Below are 21,580 nucleotides of genomic sequence, written 5' to 3' on the forward strand. Positions count from 1 at the left end.
CCTAGTGGTGAAATAGGTATCTTCTCCCTCATTTATATTGTTTTGAACGGGAAATGATTGCAAATTATGACTTCACACATTTTTTAAACAGTAATGAAATATTAATAATTTACAGTGTTCTATTAGAGCACAACAAATGCAATTATGTGTATTATTATTTTGATGGTGTTCTTCTATTAATTGATAACAAAATGATAAAGACAATTCTACCTTTCTAATGACTTGAATTTACTGAATTTCCATTGGTCCAACAGTCTTGAATCCGGAGTGGATATTGTTATCAAGAGAATTCCCCAAAACCAAACAAAGAACTTTAAGGAAATGATACCATTGTGGAAATTAAACAATAGCAGCTATGGAGACAGGGAACATGTCCAATCTTGTTTGCAGTGGATGTAATGAGAGAACATTAGGGCACAGTGCTACCATGGCATTGTAAAGCACCAATGTCATTTTCAAATCAGCGCTGTAGTGTACTGTTTAATATCAAGTACAGCAGTGTGGTTAATATTGATATCCCTACCCAGAAGGCAGAACTCCAATAGAGCTGATCCTGATTGCAGGAAGCTGAGGGGGCATGTCTGGAGACAGCCTTGTAGGAGTCAGATCCAGTCTGATCCAGCTCAGATAGGTGCCTCAGTTCCCTTCTTACCTCTGTCATCTTCTTTCAGGATTGTCCGCACCTTCCCAGTTCCCACCTTGCTTATTCAAAAGTTTGGTAAAATAAAGTTGTCAATTTAAAGGTTTTTATAAGGAGCAATCACATCACAGCTGCTGAAAAAGCGTGACATGCTGAGCCATACATGGGTCTCGCCTCAGAGAGAGGAGATGGAAGCAAAGGCAGCTTGGGAGAAGGAACGGGTCCTGACAACTTCCTCTGCAATTTAATTATTGAATGGAGTGTTGCAGCTCTCTCTCGCTTCACTCATATGCCCCTGAGACATAGGGAGAGAGTATAGCGAGGTACAGCGACTGTTCAATTGTAACAATAATTGTCAATCATAGCTACTGTTGTGATGTTTGATAGCATACTACTATCCCACTGCTAAGTGTTTACTTCTCTTGGCAATATACCAAACTGAGGTTTGATTAAACAAAGAAAGATATACACACATTGAGGAAAATTGGACATCAAGATGAGTTTACAAACACCAGGGGCCCTTAGAGGACAAATTGCACTCTTTCATCAATATTGTGAACAATGAAGCATGTAGGATCGTAGGAGACACTTGCCTCATTAAAATACAGAGGCAGATGTAGTGTGCCAATTCCTGTGCCTATTCTCCATGGAACAGTAACAAAAGGACTCATCTTTTTTCCCAACCACCTTTATTTAACCAGGTAGGCTAGTTGAGAACAAGTTCTCATTTACAACTGCGACCTGGCCAAGATAAAGCATAGCAGTGTGAACAGACAGAGTTACACATGGAGTAAACAATTAACAAGTCAATAACACCGTAGGGAAAAAAAAGGGTCTATATACATTGTGTGCAAAAGGCATGAGGAGGTAGGCAAATAATTACAATTTAGCAGATTAACACGAGTGATAAATGATCAGATGGTCATGTGCAGGTAGAGATACTGGTGTGCAAAAGAGCAGAAAAGTAAATAAATATAAACAGTATGGGGATGAGGTAGGTAATTTGGGTGGGCTATTTACCGATGGACTATGTACAGCTGCAGCGATCGGTTAGCTGCTCAGATAGATGTTTGAAGTTGGTGAGGGAGAGAAGTCTCCAACTTCAGCGATTTTTGCAATTCGTTCCAGTCACAGGCAGCAGAGAACTGGAAGGAAAGGCGGCCAAATGAGGTGTTGGCATTAGGGTTGATCAGTGAGATACACCTGCTGGAGCGCGTGCTACGGGTGGGTGTTGCCATCGTGACCAGTGAACTGAGATAAGGCAGAGCTTTACCTAGCATGGACTTGTAGATGTGAGTAGAGTATTGGAAGCTATTTTGTAGATGACATCGTCGAAGTCGAGGATCGGTAGGATAGTCAGTTTCACTAGGGATCTGCCCGATTCTAAATGACTGTCGTTTGAGAATATCATATTACACACAGAGAATCATGAAATTCAAACATACATTGTGAATGTTTATTATGTACTTAAACTAAATGTATATAACGAAAAAAAAAGTAAAAACTGTCACGTTGTAATACCACCTATTTAAATAGTACAATTGGGGGGGGTACAGTGCCACATAATAGAAAACAAATAATCTATAGGGGTTTGTTTCAGGTGACAATAGTTTCACTGTAGATGAACTATTTGTCTGGAGTTACGTGCTAAACTGTCTTTACATGTCTATCGTAACAGAGAGAATCTGGGTGGATGGGTTAACTGATTAAATGTCCCTCCCTCTGCATCCGAAAAGCTACAGGCAATCACAAGTGTTTCGGTTGTCACTATAATTTGATTCCTCAATAGGCTAACCTGAATAGTTCAGCGGACTGCTGCAAAAATCCCAATATCCTTCTTCAAATAATGTCATGCTATCCCCTCTGTCGCGGTACACCATTGCTGCGTGTGCCGGTGTTCTCTCCAGGTGTCTGTCCTACAGCGGATCCAAAAAGTCTCAACCATTGCGCGGGCTATCACCGCGGAGGATAGCCTACCGATCTCACGCAGTCATAACCTCGGCTGGCACGTTGTGTTGGTTACTGACGGGATGGTGACATTGTCAGATGCCGGGCTATTGACAGGATCTGGACTCCAAAAGAACACATAGTAGATTGCCAGAATAAAGGCAGCTATTGACACGCATAGAAAATAAGCAATCGCCATCGCCACTTTAACCCAAATCTTTGTGGTTAAATTGGCATGCTTCACCCGCTGGTCGCCCGGATAGCTCGGCCTTCTGTTCATGTTCCCGTTCTGCTTCACGGTGGTAACTTGTTTGTTGGCTTTCATCCTGCAATTGTTATATCCTTTTTCTGGCGTCGAATGTAGTCTGGTTCTTTGTCAGTGTCCAAAGCCTCCAAATTCTATCTTTCCCCTTCAAGTCAGGTGGGCATTGTGGAAACGCTGTCACTGCTCCTGGTGGGACGATGCTTTAATTAACCCCCTCTATGAACAGGACGGGGCGTCTAGAGCGCACCAGCTATACAGAACAGTTTACAATTTAATGGGATGAAATAGGGCGGGTCAAAGACTATAAAAGCACATAGATTGGATTATAGTTTAACAGTTAGCCTACGTCCCAGAAATATGGTCGGTGCATGTCCCTATGATTATCGCACAGACGTCTATCAAAATTACGTCCATGAGGGTTGATCTAAAAAATAAATAAATAAATCCAGTTATATTTATTTAATAATTCTGGTCTCGTGGATGGTGAAAAAGCTATAAAAGCATCACAAAAAAATATTCTCTCGAGCAAAATCATAAACTAAAAGCTTGGACACTCCATTCACTTTGTGCGACTGGCAAAAACATCATAATCCCTACAAATAGGCACAAGAGACGTAAAATATATCAGTCTGCTGTTTGAGGTTGCACTTATTGTAAATCACGAGAAACATAATCGAGACCGGAACACCATACCTTTATTTGATATGAAAACTAAGAAGCAAAATAAAACAGAGTACATTTCATGTTGAACATTTGACAGTTGCATATGAAACAATGAGTTTCCTGACAAATCAAAAAGCTATCAATTGTAATCTCCTTCTTGATTGAAGTGTCAATATCTTGGAATTTAAAAAAAATCATGTTTATCAACTGATGAACAGAAGAAAAAAAATATTCGATTTCGGGGCAAGCTAGTTTAGATAGGCCAGTTACATTCCACTCCAAAAACAAACCCAAATAACGCAGTTTTATATTCAAACGAAGAAATTGCAGGTAAATTCGATGCTTATAATACAATCACTAAGTCATCAGAAACGGAAAACGAGGATATACTAATGCAAATGACAAAAATAGATGACTTTCCCCCCCCCCACACAAAACATTGGAATGTTTTGTTGCTCTCAAAATACTATAGGCTACATACTGCATTTCCTTGGGTTCTTGACTTCTCATCTCACCTCATTACGTTGAGAAATACAATTAAAGAATAGCTCAATATCTGTAATCCTATTCATTATAGGTGAGCCAGAGTTTGAGTTCATGACTAAGAGTAGGCTAAAAAAAGCCAACAATATTACAAATCTAACCAAAATCTTGGTCTGTTGAGCTACATGTTCTGATGCCCCTTGATTAAAACTAGAAACACCACTAGCGATCTATTGCAAATAAGAAATTAAAGGAAAGCTTTGGATTGTCATAGTTTTCAACAAATATAATTGTCAGGATCACATGATGCCTGTATTTAAGTACAGTGTACCCCACTTAAAAATTAAAAATAACATTTAACTATTCTCCTCGTGGGGTCCGAAATGTAAACCAACTTTGTTACATTATCAGGAGACAGAATGTACATTTTTCAATGCCATGGCTTATATTTGTTCACATTATCAGTTTCATGACAAAATACAACTGAAAAGTATTACATTTTAAGCCAATCCTTATCCATGCACACTTCACAAAGAGAGGGTTTGCGTTGCAAATGGCACCCTATCGCCTTTATATTGCACTACTTTTGACCATGGCCCATAGGACTCAAAAGAAGTCCACTATATAGAGATCTTGACATTTGGGACACTACCAGTTTAGCTATGTTGAAGGGACCAAGTCTCTTTGACCTTCCAAAAGAGGTGGTTTAAAAAAATGCTAAAGGTTGAAAAATTGAGGTAAGAGAATTTAATATTTTTCAGTCTTTGCGAAATGTAATAGTTTGATTTGTTAATCACACACAAACCAATAACACAAAAAAAAGGTACAAACAAGTCAGGGATTTGTTGACTTGACATCAGTTACATCCGGATTGGCTGCTATAAAACCCAAGCCATTTACCATCGTGGCTCAAATGAACGGCAGTATGTATCACTGTTCTATGCAAGGTGCTGCTCCTAGTCAAACAGAACAGAATTTACGTGGTCTGATTGTTAAGGAGAGGGAGCGGTTTGGAGGCCTGCTGCCCGACCACATCCCTCCAGGTTGTCTGTGATGGCTGCTCCAGTCATGGTGCGCGAGGCCCAGTTACCTTTCCTCTTGCCATTATTTTCTCCCCTCATCCTTCCATCATCTGTGAACTGCTAGTACTGAAAAGTCAGTTTCCTAGAGCAGATCTCAGCCTGTTGATAGAGAACAGAGAAGGGGGGGTCACTGTGCTGCAAACTGGATTAATCTGCCCTCTGTGTCTCCAACACAGCACCACATGCATGGGACAGCATGGTATGGCCCCAGACTGGTGTTAGCTCTCAGCAGGAAAAATAAGTACCAATGGTTGTCCAAACATTTATATTATGCTCATACTTTATATTATAGTACTACGATATATGGAATATGCTTAAATGAACGTAACCCAAGCTACTCAACATTGACAGTATGTGTCCTCAGCCAAATAGGCCTTTTTTGAAATTATAATTTGATTGCCTATTCAATGTGGGATTGGGTAACAGTCCTCTCATGGACCAATATTAGTCTCATAAACATCAAAGAACTTGGAGAGGCGGTTTTATTCAATCAGGCTCAGAGTTCAAAAGGGTTTCCATTACATCCACACCCTCATGTCGGTTAGACCGCGGCTAATTTCCTCATAAAAGCCTTTCAACATTAATTGTGCCTCTTCTTCCCGTACTTCACCGATCTCCACTCTCACTAGACTAATCGGATTTGGTGTAGTGAGCGTCTTCATTCAGCCAAAGCATAGACACACCGGTCGAGTCCCAAATGGCACCCTATTCCCTTTATAGTGCGCTACTTGCGCTATAAAGAGTATTGCACCCTCAAGGGAAAAGGATGCCGTTTGGGATGCAGCCCAGCCATTAGCTGTGGTGATTACCACGAGAGAAACACACTTACCAGGTTGTAAGGAGACGCCTAATAATGATGACAAGGACCAGACAACAAGGAAACATTTATCTACTCAGAAGAGCCTTCTACAGACTATGGGACTTTTCACTGCCAGGGCTTCAATAAGAAAAACAGTCGTAACGGTATCATGTTATGATACCGAGATACAGCTGTCAATCACGTCATATGTGAAGTCATGGCGTCAGAAATGTGCAATAACCTACAAAAACATTAATCCGGGCCTCCCGGGTGGCGCAGTGGTTAAGGGCGCTGTACTGCAGCGCCAGCTGTGCCATCAGAGACTCTGGGTTCACGCCCAGGCTCTGTCGTAACCGGCCGCGACCGGGAGGTCCGTGGGGAGACGCACAATTGGCCTAGCGTCGTCCGGGTTACGGAGGGCTTGGCCGGTAGGGATGTCCTTGTCTCATCGCGCACCAGAGACTCCTGTGGCGGGCCGGGCGCAGTGCGCGCTAACTAAGGTTGACAGGTGCACAGTGTTTCCTCCGACACATTGAAGCGGCTGGCTTCCGGGTTGGATGCGCACTGTGTTAAGAAGCAGTGCGGCTTGGTTGGGTTGTGTATCGGAGGACTCATGACTTCCAACCTCAGTCTCTCCCGAGCCCGTACGGGAGTTGTAGCAATGAGACAAGATAGTAGCTACTAAACAATTGGATACCATGAAATTGGTGAGAAAAAGGGGTCAAATTCACACACAAAAAAAACATAAATCCACGTTGAAGCAATCGGTCTACAACAGAACACTCATAAGGGTTGGGGGATGGATTCTACATTTAGTACTCACGACTAAACATCAACAAAAATCTAGTCATACAATCCCACCTTCATAATGTTAATTTAATGGGCATTTAAGCTGCCTTGTCAAAGTGCAGTGCATTGTAGCAACCACAGAAATGCTCAATAATTTGTTCTGTGTATCCCAAAAATATACCATCTGGGCTGTTAGACAAACTCGACTGATGTAAAAAGCTTGAGTCATAAATAAATGATCCACTTCTAAAAAGAAATGTCAGTGCTAATTCTTAGCACTCTGCCCTCAGAGACAAAGGGAGTGCAATGAATGCACATTATCCTACACATCGTAAATTTTTTTATTTAGAGTGCATTTTACACTGTGCTAATTAGCCACATTTTATAATGTACTATTCCATATATATATTTTTTTTAAACTAAGCTCATGAGAAAGCAATAAAATGGTTTCTGAAAACATTAAAGCTAGAATCCTTAATTGAAACAATAACAAAGTGGTCACCCTGCTTCTGTATGGGAATAAAGCTAAAGGAGGGGCCTGGAGAAATGTAACCACTCTCAAATTCATAGACAGAGCTATGGATGCAAAGACTGACCAGCCATGATATCAAGAGGATAGTTTTAACAAGCTTATATTTGGGGTTCAGTACGACAGTTGAAGTTCATGAGGCATTTGAGTTATATTCTTCGAGAATCAAATGAGTATACTGTACATCATTAATTTAGACATCCAAAAATGGATGTAGCAAATAAGTGAGAAACATGGGAATCGTTTGTGTTTGTCGTTGAAGAGCTTTACAGAGAGGTGCTATTCAACCTTACTAGGCATGTCAAAGTGGAGACTACAGGAAAGGCTAAATTATGCATTTTGATGACATTGAGACAAAATACATAAACACAGGGCAATAAAACACACATGTTTGTTTGGTGGTTTCAAATGAGTAATGCGCCGTTTAAACATGTTCTGTTATCATCCAATGAGTGAGTGTCTGGTTCTGGTTAGCACAATTTGCATAATTCCATTTCAGGCCTAGTGATAAGTCTTAGCCAAACAGACATCAATTTAAGAAGCAGACAGCATGATGAGGAGAAATGAATGGAAGAGCTAATTTGATTCTTAATCTTCTCAAGCCACTAATCATCCATATGTCAGTCATGCGATTAAAAAACCCATGAAAAACAGAAAATATGCGCGATTTTGCTATTTTGAGGTTGGGGACAGGGTGGGCAGCATGTATGTATAGTAAATGCATTAACCCGTAAAACAAGGAAATAAGTAGGAGAACCCAAAGGAAAGTGTTCAAGGGGTAAAACGGCAGGGGTTCACACAGTGAGGTGTTGTAGCCATCGTGAAGAGGGCGGAGGTTAGTACATTCAGTTCCCCAGGAGGAAATGGCAAGGCGGAGGAGTTTCAGAGGATTGAGGAAAGAGAGGGATCCCGTTGGCCAGAAAATGCAGAGTGATGCAGTGAGCGACAGACAAGCCTTGACCGTGCCCAATAGACGTTGGTTGTGGGGTCATGCCAGCCAACTTTAGGAGGACACAGGAGAGCAGTGAGCGGCGAATTAAGAAACATATATAAAAAAGGAGGCTAAGAGAGAGAAGTAGGTTGGTTTGTGTTTTGTGGTTAGTGCTTGGTGGGAGTCAGAGACTTCATAGAGAAACCCAGTCTCAAAGTCATTGATGTGAACCGCACCTGAAGATGGCTGCTCTGAGGTGTCTGGGGCCGTCTCTGGGGGTGTGGCCGGCTCAGACAGGCCCTGGTCAACCTCCAGGATAGGAGCGGCGGCAGGGGCCTCATCTGGGTCAGATGGTTCAGGGAAGGAAGAACGAGTCAGACATCATTCCATTTTTACCACAACCTTCAGGTAGTCATAAAAATAAAACGTCAGATCCACACTATGAGTTTGGAATAATGCTGTGAAATGTTGAAAATGACGATACTGCCCTTTTCGTGCAAGAGCCGCTTGAAAAGGCCGCCTGAAATTTCAGCCTGGTTTGGTAGGAAGGAGTTTTTGCCTTCCTAATGACATCACCAGGCGCTAAATTTGTTAATAGACCAACAAGAAAGTTCCAAACCTTTCTACTAATAACAGCTAGTTTTCCCCTCCCCACTCAGACCACTGCCAGACAGTCCTAGCTAAATTCTTGTTTGAGAAATTGCTCTTTGCTAAGAAGCTGGCCATTTTAATTGAAAACAATCACAGTAAGGTACTTAATTGTTACCTAGAAATGATTTGATATTGAGATTTTAAAAAACGGTAAAGGAGTTTTTTCCTGGATCAGTCTCCACTGGTGGTGCAGCAGTGACCACAACTGAGAATTATATAAAGAACGATAGAGGGAGGGGGGAGATATGAGTGTGGATGAAGAAACCTATGATCAACTTTGCTGGTTTATCCTGATATAAAATAGAAGCACATTCAACAGTATGCCAAATGTATGATACGATCTTGCAATATAATACAACGGTCAAACCAGTATGTAAATATCTGTACCTGTTCGTTTGTCCCTCTCCTTCTCGTTGGGACTGGGGGTTGGGCTGGGGCTGGAGTTGCGGCTGTCTTCTTGGACCTTAACCTGGGCAGGGCCCTCATCAGTGCTGGGGGGTTTTGGGGTGCTTTCCCCCATACTGCTCCGGGGTGACTGCATCTCCATCTCCTCCCCCCAGTCTCTGACCGGCTGGTGGCCGTCCAGGGGAGAAAAGGGACTGAGGGGCTTGAGGCCATCGGGGGAGTTCTGAGCCTCCTGTGGGTAGGGGATGTAGACTTTGGGCCTTGGGGTGCGCTTGTCTTTGGGACTGGTTGCGGAGGGGGGAGTGGAGGGAAGGGGTGAGGTGGTGGCGGGTTTCAATGCAGTGGTTTCTGGGCGAGGTGCCTTCTTTGTGGACTGCCCGTCTTTCCCTTCCTCCTCCCCCTCATCGTCTTCCTCGGAGTAGTCATCCCCTTCCGCATCTTCGTCCTCTTCGTCGCTGGCATCCTCCCACTCATCCTCATCTGCATCACCACTCTTCTCCATCTAAGAGGGAAAGAAGCAGGCAAGTCACCTGTTAACGTGGTTCATGGAAAGAGATCATGTTCAAAAACAACACTGGTATACATTGTCCTGTCTGGCTGGTAGAGCATGGTTCTTGTACCGCCAAGGTGATGGATTCGTTGCCCGTGGCCAACCATACGTGAAATGTATACAAGCATGACTAAGCCGGTTTGGATAAGTGTCTGCTAAATGGCATTTATTAGATTATATATAATGTGCCAAAACACAGATCCCAGTGCATGGTGGTGGGAGACGACATACCTTTTGTGATGAGGGAGATTTGGGTTTCCGTTCCTCCTTCTGAGTCTTCTCCTCCTTCTTGGGTTTGTCTTCCTTCTCTTTCTCCTCCTCCTTTTCCCAGCGGTTATCGTGCATGCTGTCAAAGAGATCCGGTCATTGGAATGGTGAGGAACGAAAGCAGAAAACAACACAGATGTTGTTCTAAAGCCTTAGAAGAGCAGGAGCTGTACCTGTAGCTCTGTCTCGGTCCTCGTCCCTTCCCCCCCTCCCTGGGTCCTCTACCCTGCCCCAGGAAGTCTCCGAACGTGGGCGCCTTCGGAGGCCCCTTCACATCGTCTGTGGAAATGAAGGATGAGGGAGGAGGACAGTTCAAATTAGAGGGGATGGGGTGGAAGAACAGGATTAAAGACCTTGAAAACGAATGAATGTCAGCCCCAGTACTGACACAGCAGTGCTGCTCTTAAGGCATCATAATCCCTTTATAGTGAACTACTTTTGACCAGGACCCATAGGGCTCTCACACAACAGAATACAGGGGGGGGGTGTGAGACACACTGAACACACACACACAAATTCAGTCCCATGCCATTGGCTAACCTGAGGCCCTGCCGTGAGGCTGTGGGCGGGAGCCACGCCTCCTGGCTGTGGGGAGGACACACAGAGTGATGTCACTCACATCACTACACACAGGGCAACCACAACATCACCATACACAGACAATACACCATGTTAACGTGGCTCAGATAAAAGTGTTCTTAAAATTAGAGTGTTGCTCCAGGGACAGCAGGTAGGAGAGTTGGACCAAAAAGTTGCTGGACCAAATCCCAGAGGTGACAAGGTAAAAATCTGGCGTTCTGTCCCTGAGAAAGGTAGTTAACCTACCGTCTCCCGGGCGCCAATAATGTGGTGTCGATTAAGGCAGCCACCTGAGGGGTTAAATGCAGCTGACTAGGTATCCCTTTCCCAAAGCATCAATGAGAGTGTACTGTGTCTAATGGAAAGGTTTGTAGTGACTATGATACTTAGCAGAAGATCTGTTTGAGTGTAAGCACTGCTGTAAATGGGTGAATGCGATTGTTTGGGATAGAGAGGGAGAAAGAGTTGAGTAACGTCTGCCGTCCTTGTCTGTAACAGTGGCAACCAACAACGCCTTGTCATCAGAGTCTGGGGGGGGGGGTGACTTGCCTCTGCATCCCTGGGCTGGCAGCATGCCCTCCACAGCCACAGCTGGGTCCTCCTTGAACCTGTGAAAGCACCACAGGGTCAGACCTCCTCACCCTGTCACACTGCATCACCACAGGACCCGTCAACCCCTCCCTGCCACCACCCCCACGACTATTGAACAGTCACAAGAAGCAAAGACATGGCTAAAGGACAATCCGACTTGTGAACATAATCCCTAGCTGTGTATCGCCACTTTCCATGTTATCTGTTTGTAGCTTGTGAGGTGTAGAAACACTGTTTGTTGCTTTTATGCATTTTGTTTTGTTGCTTTTTGTGCTATTGCTCTGTCTGATATGTGTTGCTCTACATGCGCTCACAGCTCATTGTTGATCTGTTATTATTGAAATTGTTTTTAATAACCTGCCCAGGGACTGAGTTTGAAAATTAGCCAGCTGGCTAAAACCCGGCACTGAAACGTTGATTAAAATGTGCACGGTCCCTGTCAAAATACAAATAAACTCAAAACCCTGCCCACAGCCAAGCCTCCCCAACATGCACCTGTATGGACCTCCTAATCTCACACTGCCTCCAGCGAAAGAACGAACAAGAGGATGTTGAATGTGGTTCATGTTAATCCACTATTATTTAGATATGTTCTCTTGTGGTTCTATTTCTGGGCCGCATCTCAGGATGTTCAGTAAATACCCTGATGAAGACAGCTTGGCTGTCGAAACGTTGGTAATTAAATTTTTGCATCTGAACTCCTAGAGTGTGCGGCTCCCTTTTATTTTCAAGTTTTCTACTCCGCTAGCCAGCACCTCGCCTAAATAGGTGTGCGTTTCTTTTTCTTCTAGTAAATTGAACACAACATCTAAAACAAAGTGTGGCATCTGGTAAATTCATATTTTGGAACGGTTTTGTCATCTTGGGGATTCAGTAGGCACTGCCTGGTTTGGTTCACTGAATGCCTGCTGTTGTGGTATTTTTGTGAATAAAGCCATGGCGGTCTCCGAGGATATTTGTGAGCGAGGTGTGATCAGTGGTCCTCCTCCAGTCAGTCACTCACAAGCTGTCAGTCTTCTGGGAGTCCCATTCCCGTCTCCACTGGCCCGTGGCGTTCCTGTGCCTGGCCAGGCGCTCCTCGTCAATCTCCTCACGCTCCTTCTTCCAGCGGAGGTACTCGGCACGCTCCCGGCCAGTCATAGACATGGTCATATCCATGGAGCCCTTAGGGCCTCCTGGTCTCCGACTCTGTTGGAGAGAGAGAGAGAAGGGGAAAGGAAAGTAACACGATTGATAACATGATTTAAGAGATAAGGGAATTAATAACGATGCAGAGGAGAGAAAGACATGATAAACCGATAAATCAAACCTTGTTCTAATTTTCAATAAAGGAATCGTTTCAACCAAAAGACAAACCACACAGAACATTTGACCGATCATGCCTTCCACAAAACAGAACAGAGCACTCACTGTCCACTCCTTCTCAGATCCCGTCTTCACATTGTCAAAGTCTACGCCGCCCCAGTTTCGAACGTGTCGGCGGCTGCCCTCCTTGCGGTCCATGTCCGGGACTGGGCCGGAGCGCCGCGGGTCATCCAGGAAGTTACGGATGGGCTTGTCTCCCTCGGCAGGCTGCAGAAGGATTCCAAAGACAGCAACCTTACACTCCATCTATTTCACGTCTTCAACACTGAACTGTCACCAAATAATCCGATTGTAATCGGATTTTTACAAAATGGCATCCTGTACATACCCTTTGTCCTCTTTCATACTCTGCAATCTTCTCCATCTCCTCGTTCATCGTCTCAATGTTCTGCCTCCTTTTCTCCTCCCACTCCTACAGAGGCACAACAGAGGCACACTATTTTAGAAAGAATAAAGAGAGAAGTGATCCGCCATCCCAATTCTCTTCATTTCACACCCATATGTTTTAGCTAAATCTGGTCTTTTTCTCCCATTACTATAGTATGTACTCATCTTCCCCGTTATGTCATTGCAAAGTAACCTATTTCATCATGACAAAGATGTGCTGTACAACCAAAAGGTCAAACCTTCATTATGGAGACTATACCACTGGTAAAACCTCTGAGGCGATTGAAACTATTCAACCTGGCACATCTACAGCAACATTGCCTCGCTTGTTAGTGCTGACATGGTTTTGCTCACAGACCTTAGACTTCCTGTCACTACCGTGTGGTGGTCCTCCTCCTTCTCTTTCTCCCCTTCCTCTTCTTCCTCCGCGTGGGGCACGTTCACTGTGGCCGGGGCCCTCTCCTGGCCCCTCCACGCTTGGACCCCTGTCCTCTCTTGGTGGTCTCTGCTCTCTTGGTGGTCTCCCCTCTCTTGGTGGTCTGTCATGAGACTGGCGTGAGTCTGCTAGGGATCTGTCAGGGCGTTGCTCTCTCCTCTCCTGCCGTGATCCTCCCTGTCTTTGTCCACCCCTGCTGAGCCGCCCAGGCAAAGCCCTCCGCGGGGGGCTTTCACCTTGGGGCCTGGGGTCGTCTCCCTCCTCAGAGTCCCGCGGTGGCCCTTGTTTCCAGTCATTGATCACCCGTTTCTCCTGCAGGGAGAACATACGTTTTGATTAGGTCCGCTTTATCCCACTGAGAGACCGGAAAAACCATGGCATACATACGTACATTTAGGGCAATACCACAGCACCCTAAACAAGTCCCTTCTTGTCTGAATGAGTGACCTTTACTGTGTGAAGAGTGGGGTGGATCACAGATGTAGGGGCCATCTGGGACCGGACATGATCTCAACAGGCTTTGATTAAAATGCACTCCAGCCAGTCTCTCCACGGGGGCTGATTTAAAAAACATGCTGTCTGATAGGAGGTGACACGTACTGGAATTACCTTCAAGAGCAGGAATGGCTTGAGAGCATCCCCTTCAGGTAGTAATACAGGGCGCTACCCAAACGGCACCATATTCAACCATAGTGCACTACTTTTGACCAGAGCCTATGAAGGGAATAGGGTGCCATTTGGGACAAAACCATAGCCAGGGATTTGCATTCACCTCCACCTATGCAGAATTGAATTATATAACTTTTACCCACCTGAACATAGATTTATAATCATCAAGCCGAAGCAGGGTTATAAAGTTGGAACCAGATACACGATTTCCATGAGTGGTTTCCTAATATGGGCAGACACATGACGCATTTACAAAACATCTCTCTGTTCATGGTGTACGTCATCACTTCCCTGTTCTGTGTCAGGTGTACCAGACTCAGCTAGCATAACTTCACCCAGCTGCTGTAAGATATATGGCCCTCTCAGGTCCACCTCATGTCAATGTCCTCCATTAGGCATCCCTAATCTCATCAAGCTGCCAGAGCAGGGGGAAATGTATGATTTGACTGACAGGAAATTGGATATAAGACTTGTTCTGGTAGAGGCCATCTTTCAGAGCTCAGGAGGTTATCTCGAGTCCAAGTGTTTAAGTGTGGACACTGTCATGTTTTTGGTCTTCTTACATCATGTTTGATCAGTTGGCACAAACTTAATAAATAGTTTTCAAATGGAAATTGTCTGTTCTTATTGGACAAGTTCAGGTAGTAACTAGTCCATATCTAATTTTTGTGCCTAATGAACATGACTGATTTGGTCATTAGTCAGCTTGTTCTGATATAGCCTGGTACTACAGTATGTGCTGAGACAGAGCCCTCATCCTGATCTCACCCCTGCAGGTTTGGAGAGGTCTACGGTGACAGTGAAGCTCTCTTTCTCTGTCCTCCATCGGTCTCCCTCTGGCGGGCCATCGTGAGAGCGGCCCTTCCTGGGTGGGTGCGTCTTCACGGCAATAACCTCCTGCTCCGCCTTCTTTTTGTCCTCTTCTATTTCCTGTAGAAAGATAACAAAATAAAGGTTGGCTGATGATAGTCTCATCAGTGTCTCACCCTAACCTGATAAATCATGCATTCATTCTGGGAGAGTCAACAGAAAAGAGACCGATGACCATCATTTGAATATCCAGACAGTCAGGAAGCTATTTGAAAACGTGGCTACACAATTTAGCTGTGTGATATGAGCTAATAATATAATACAATAGGTTATACTATTTAGCAGACACTTTTATCCAAAGCAACTTATAGGGCATGCATACACACTCGTATGTGTGGTACCAACGGGGAATCGGGCCCACGGTCCTGACATTGCAAGTGCCATGCTCTACCAACTGAGCCACCCAGATGCAGCTACACCAGAACTATAAATCTGATCATTTGGGAGCTCACCTGGTACCTCCGGACCAGAGCTTCATTCTTCTTGCGCAGAGCCTCGATCCGTCTGTCAAGCTCTGCATCCTTCTCCTCCTTTGTCTTGAGATCCACCACTGTAGACTGAGAAATTTAAGGTGTACATGCATTTAGAATAAGATTCTACAACGGGGTTGTTCAAAACTGATCTATGGTACTCGGGTCCGCCTCATACCTATGACTGCAGCACAGCGTGCAAAAAAAAGAAGAAGTCATTTTACACACCCTCTTGTGTACAATTGCTTTAGTACTGCATGTCACGGTTAACCAACTGTGATACTAGTATCAGCACGCTTGATTCCCATTATGGTTTGGTTTGCATAATCACACTCTCAGAGATGCTAGTATGTATGATTTTGGCAATGTCTGAAGTAAGACTAAAGTAATATATCAGCCTAAACTACAGTCAATCTGCAAAATTACAACACATAATATTTAATTGCATTTCCGAAGCTCACCATGGCCTCTAGCCTGTCCTTATGCGCAGGTGGTGGACTGAAATCCTGCTTCTTCCAGGTGATGTGGGTTTTTAAAAAGTCTGAGAAATTCAGCCTGGAAGGTTGTACACACATTACACAATAACCACTGGAGAAAGAGATCCACAAATGTGAAACAGCCGTATTTGCAGCATGAACGAAGTACCAGCATGGAATTGGCCAGGCTATGGATAATTAATTAGCCTACATGAAGCGAAGGTGTTGTAGCCTAAGTTAATTCAAACTTCCTTCACGAGTCCAGCTGCGTTCTGTGAGAAAGCCTTAAGGGTATTAGTGAAAGCACATAACCTAGAAAGTAGTTCAGTATGACACGCAAATCACGTTATAGCAAATGACTTACACATTAGCCTACCTTTACAAATTAAATAAGTAAATAACATTGGTTTTAAAAGTTATCTTAAGACACTTGAAGCGCACCACACCGGACCATGTCTACCCTATCCGTAAGGAGTCGTAGCCCCCTGTTGGAAGTAACTGCATTAAAATATGCAACATTGTTTACGAGGTTGGGGTAAAGTTACAAAGTATCACAATATATTCGAACTAGATTACCTTTATCAAAGTGCGTTGTGGTTACAGACAGTGCGCTCAATACAATGTATCAATTCCAGCTACGCGACAATGTGTCAAGATATTCATTTCCTTCGTCTTCTTCTTCTTCGGTTGGGTTTATCAGCGGTTGGCATCCAACGTTATGGTGCATTACCGCCACCTACTGTACTGGAGTGTGGGCTAGTGACAGGGGGAAACTAAATCCTACCTGGCAGCCCAGTTGCTCTTTAAAAAAATAACAAAATACTTCAGACTATATCTAATGACGTTCTACTCAATAAACTCTTCAAACTAATTTCCTGTATCCCCTTCTCCCTCAAACTAGATCTCAGCCTCTCTCTTTCCCTCGGATACTGCCCACCCTCACTGGAGCAGTACATGCTCCACTGTCTCTTGTTTCCTGGCAATAATCACACTTTCTTGTTGGATGCTTTCCTATCACATTTAAGGACTTATTCAACCAGCTGTGTCCCACCCTTAATCTTGTAAAAAATGTCTTCCTTTCTTCAGTCCCTTCCTTTCGTCCTCCCCTCCCGACTTTCCTCTGTACTTGAAATAAATGCCTGCCCTGGGTATCTCTATTCCACTGCTCCTGCCATTTCTGCACCATAACTGGCCATATCAGGGTTTACCTCTGCCTTGCTAATTATAACTATAACATCCCACTACTAAGTGCTTGTTTAGTCAGTTTCCCAGAACCAAGTAAATCTGATCTGTATATTTGTCTAATCCTGCCATGGGTTTGTAGTACATCATAAAGCAGGTCTTGTCTGCTACGTGAGCTAAAGGACTGGAGACTCATCAACACTGCACATGAATCAGAGCAAATAACTAGTCTGTCTGGCTTGACTTCCTCCACCCACTGCAAGGCCAACAGTATAGCCATCAGCTCTGCTATATACTGTATACAGCCAGATGATCTGTAATACATTTCCTGACTGCCAACCCCCATTCCATCACTACAAATGCTAACGTGCTGTCCTTGGATCTTTTTAACCATCTGTGTAAACGGCCACAAAATCCTGTTAGACTGTATCCAGACATCTCTTAAACCAATCAGATGGATCAACACCCTCCCTATCTTTCTGTAGTCTCTCCAATCAGATGGATCAACACCCTCCCTATCTTTCTGTAGTCTCTCCAATCAGATGGATCAACACCCCCCTATCTTCCTGTAGTCTCTCCAGATGGATCAACACCCTCCCTATCTTCCTGTAGTCAATCCAACACTTCCAGATAAACTACTGGAGGCGGGAATAGCCATGGTGGATTTACAGGAATAGCTACTGTTGGACTAAACTCCCTTTCATACAGTCCCATCTCCTTCGCCTGGATATTACCCACCCACCCAAAGCTGTAAAATCCCTTTCCCAGGATAAGACTCCCCATGTCCCGGTAGGTTGACCCAATAATTCATTGCCAGCGGCGGTCTCCTAATCTGCAATGGCCAATCCCCATCTCCACCTGTAGTGCAGTAACTGGGGAGGTCCGAAACGCCCCACTACGTATTCTGAGTCCTTGCCCCTGTATGACATCTAGCCTTTCCAATGAGGTGCGGGCTGCCGAACCATACGCTATACTGCCATAGTCTATTGCAAATTGGACCAATGCAACATACACGGTCCCACCACTCTCTCAATGTGTTCTGCCCAGATCAGTCTAGAGTCAAAGTATACCCCAAGGAACCTGAAGGCCCCCACTCTCTCCAAGTTTCTCCCATATACCCTCAAACATACCTCATCTCCCACCTTCCTCCTGGTAAAGAACACTGCCTGAGTTTTCTCGACAGAGAACCTGAATCCCTACATTTATGCCCACCACTCTACCTCATCAATTGCTTCCTTTACCTTCCTGACTATGTAAGGCACATTTCTTCCCCTCTTCCATGAGGCCCCATCATCTGCAAATAACGACCTCCCAATATCCCGCCGTACCTGAGGGTAAACATAATTCAGAACAACAGAGGACTAATCATGCTCCCCTGCGGTGTACCGTTATCCACCAGGTAGAGACCCAGGTCTGATAGAGACCCACCCTCACCTGAATAGACCTTCCAAACAGGAAATCCTTTATCTAGTTGTACATTCTTCCTCCTACCCCCCTAATATCAAGCTGATATATATCAATATCAACCCCTCCTTCCACATCATATCATATGCCTTCTCCACATCAAAAAAGACAGCTACAACAAACTCCTTGTTCACCTGAGCCTTCCTGAACACTGCTTCTAAGCAGAGCACTGGGTCTGTAGTTTCCCTACCTGTTCTGAACCCACTCTGATGTGGTGATACTAGCCCCCTGCTCTCCAGGAAGTAAGTTAGCCTCTCCGTAATCATGCGTTCCATAATCTCACATACACGTGATGTTAAAGCTATTGGCCGATAGCTTGTTGGCCTCGTTGGGTCCTTCCCTGGCTTCCGGATTTGTACAACTACTGCCTCCTCCCCCACTCTGTTGTATATTAATTTCTTGTAATAATAGGGCTCCTGAGTGACGCAGCAGTCTAAGGCACAGCATCTCAGAGTGAGAGGCATCAGTACAGACACCCAGGTTTGAATCCAGGCTGAATCACAACCGGACGTGATTGGGAGTCTCATAGGGCGGCGCACAATTGTCCGGGTTTGGCTGGTATAGGCCAACATTGTAAATAAGAATTTGTTCTTAACTGACTTACCTAATTAAATAAGGGTTAAATGTAAAACAATAAATGAATAAACTTCCTGCAAAATGTTAAACTGTCACAGTTTTTAAAGAGACAGTAAGCATATCATACAGTTTAAAATCTGTCTCCATAATCTTGAAAATAACTTATCTATACACCTGAAATGTAGGCTATATTATCGGATAAAAATTGCCTATATATCTTGGAAATAAATGAACGGATAGCAGTTTATGTTTGATAATGATTTACATTAGTGAAAATGCAGATAGTTTGCCTACATCTGCCAAATCCACAAGGAGGCGACAATGTCTACCAAATAAAAAAATACATAAATTATTCCTGGGTTGTCTGGTAGTCTACATCAGTTTATTATGGTTATTATACATGTTCGCTTATTAGAGTCAGTGGCATTATAATTAAGCTACTTAACTGGGTCAGGGACAGGGCAACATAACACCCCCTTAACATGTCAATTCCTTCAAATAGATCCTATGAACATATGAGATCATCTTCTGGCCACATGTTGCCAAATATTAATTATGGAAACAAAATGTGTAATTGTGGTGAAACGGGAATATACGATTTTTAAATAACAATAATGTATAGGTCTATAAGAACGGAAACAATTTGGACAATTGAAACACTTGGTCCTTAACAATTAAAAAATAGGTGCATGTGTCACTATCCCCTGAATATGCGGGCAGACAAATGGAAACCTTGATGTCGGTTGATGTTAAATTGCAGACAGCTTCCATGGCAAGGGATGCGGGGACTGCCGCCGCGCGCAGTTCCAACCAATCGCTCATTCCCTGCCACTGATGCCCATATCCTGTTTCTGGGCAGAAGAGTTTATCAAAGGAAAACCATCCGTGGTGAGATATGGTAGCTCTTTCTCTCACTCGCTTGCTGTTGTGGGGCGCATAATTCGAGATTACCAATCATAATGCGATGCATTCAGCAGATTCATTCAGCAGAGGTCTTTTTCAGGGGTGTCATGCACCCCAAAAATCTGAGGGGGCACAAAGTACATGAGAACGTCTGGTGGCTGGTCTGGAGGGGTGCTACGCCCAGGCCATCAATTGGAACCTATTGCATTCAAACACCTGAAACAGCTTTTTCATGCAATCTAGAGCCGTAATCATTATGCTTAATTCTATGTTAAAAAACATGTATATTTTTTTGCATATCTAAGCATATCTAAGCATACCTCTTGAGCTGTATGTATCCTCCTGACTGAAACAAAATATGCTACTCTGTATATCTGCTCAAATCTGAGTAAAATATTGAAAGGAATGTAAGTCTTATTCAGTACATTTAGTTATTGCTTGCTTTACAGAAGTCTACCTTGCCAGCAGGCATGCCAGCTAAGATAGTTAGCCAAGCTAGCTACTTTAACTTGGTAGGCTGAAATGGCTTCTTGGTAGCTATTTATGAGGTTGGGAGATTGGGAACCTGTCTAGGCTAGCTAAACCCAATCTTGATCAATTTATGCCCCTACAGGCATGACGCCTCTGGTCTTTTCTATGGCAGAAACTATGACTCAGGTACAATATGTTAGAGAGTTGTTTGTCAGGAAAGTGTAGCCTACAAAGAAACCAATGAGTTAATCCCCTAATAACAATATATCAACCATCTTACCCTACATGCACTGATGCACTGAACACCAGGGTGTATGCCAATATTATATTTACATTTTAGTCATTCAGCACAGGGGTTCCCAAACTTTTTCACTCAAGCCCTCCTTCCAGCATTGGGGAACATCCGGAGGCACACGCGCCAGGTCTATTTCTATGGGCACAAGAATTGTTCATGACACAAACTGTTCACACCCCTCTTGTTGGAGGAGAGAAAATATTGCAGGTTTAAAGCTTATTTCCTGCAATTCTACACATTTGTCATGGTGTGCAGTGAATATTTTGCACTTTTAAAGTTAATTTTCTTGCAATTTTATACATTTTGCCATGTCTAATGTGTATTCATGTGATATTTTGAGTGACTCAAACCTTACAACAAAATCTATGTGCCTAAACACCTAGCTAAAAAGCGTTAGTGGACATGGGATAGTTGATCTGGACATTTCTGAAAAGTTATAAATAGCTCTCTAAGGTCTGCAATGACTGACATGACCAAAGGAAAACTGATGATGCACTACCTAATTTAGAAATTGCACTTTTTTTTTTTTTTTTTTTTTTTTTTTTTACCTTTATTTAACCAGTCAAGTCAGTTAAGAACACATTCTTATTTTCAATGACGGCCTGGGAACAGTGGGTTAACTGCCTGTTCAGGGGCAGGACGACAGATTTGTACCTTGTCAGCTCGGGGGTTTTGAACTCACAACCTTCCGGTTACTAGTCCAATGCCCTAACCACTAGGCTGCGCTACCGCCACTGATGGAGGGATTGTGCATTCCTGGTGTAACGCTGCCGCCCTTGTGCATTCTACTAAATCAAATCAAATCAAATTTTATTTGTCACATACACATGGTTAGCAGATGTTAA

General features: G+C 43.8%; 1 protein-coding gene across 1 annotated transcript; it reads right to left on the reverse strand.

Annotated features, from left to right (window-relative positions):
- Positions 1–3,525: 3,525 nt before the first annotated feature.
- LOC112265298 (coiled-coil domain-containing protein 9) lies at positions 3,526–16,547 on the reverse strand. Its single transcript, XM_024442454.2, has 14 exons — positions 16,421–16,547; positions 15,830–15,923; positions 15,351–15,455; positions 14,797–14,958; positions 13,282–13,671; positions 12,865–12,948; positions 12,582–12,743; positions 12,175–12,359; positions 11,130–11,188; positions 10,175–10,280; positions 9,966–10,080; positions 9,167–9,686; positions 8,365–8,469; positions 3,526–5,179 (listed from the first exon to the last, which is right to left on the reverse strand). The coding sequence occupies exons 2-14, from the start codon at positions 15,830–15,832 to the stop codon at positions 5,175–5,177; spliced, it is 2,001 nt and encodes a 666-aa protein (XP_024298222.1). The 5' UTR covers positions 15,833–15,923; positions 16,421–16,547; the 3' UTR covers positions 3,526–5,174.
- Positions 16,548–21,580: the final 5,033 nt, after the last annotated feature.

This window comes from Oncorhynchus tshawytscha, linkage group LG13, assembly GCF_018296145.1.
Source record: "Oncorhynchus tshawytscha isolate Ot180627B linkage group LG13, Otsh_v2.0, whole genome shotgun sequence".
Classification (NCBI taxonomy): domain Eukaryota; kingdom Metazoa; phylum Chordata; class Actinopteri; order Salmoniformes; family Salmonidae; genus Oncorhynchus; species Oncorhynchus tshawytscha.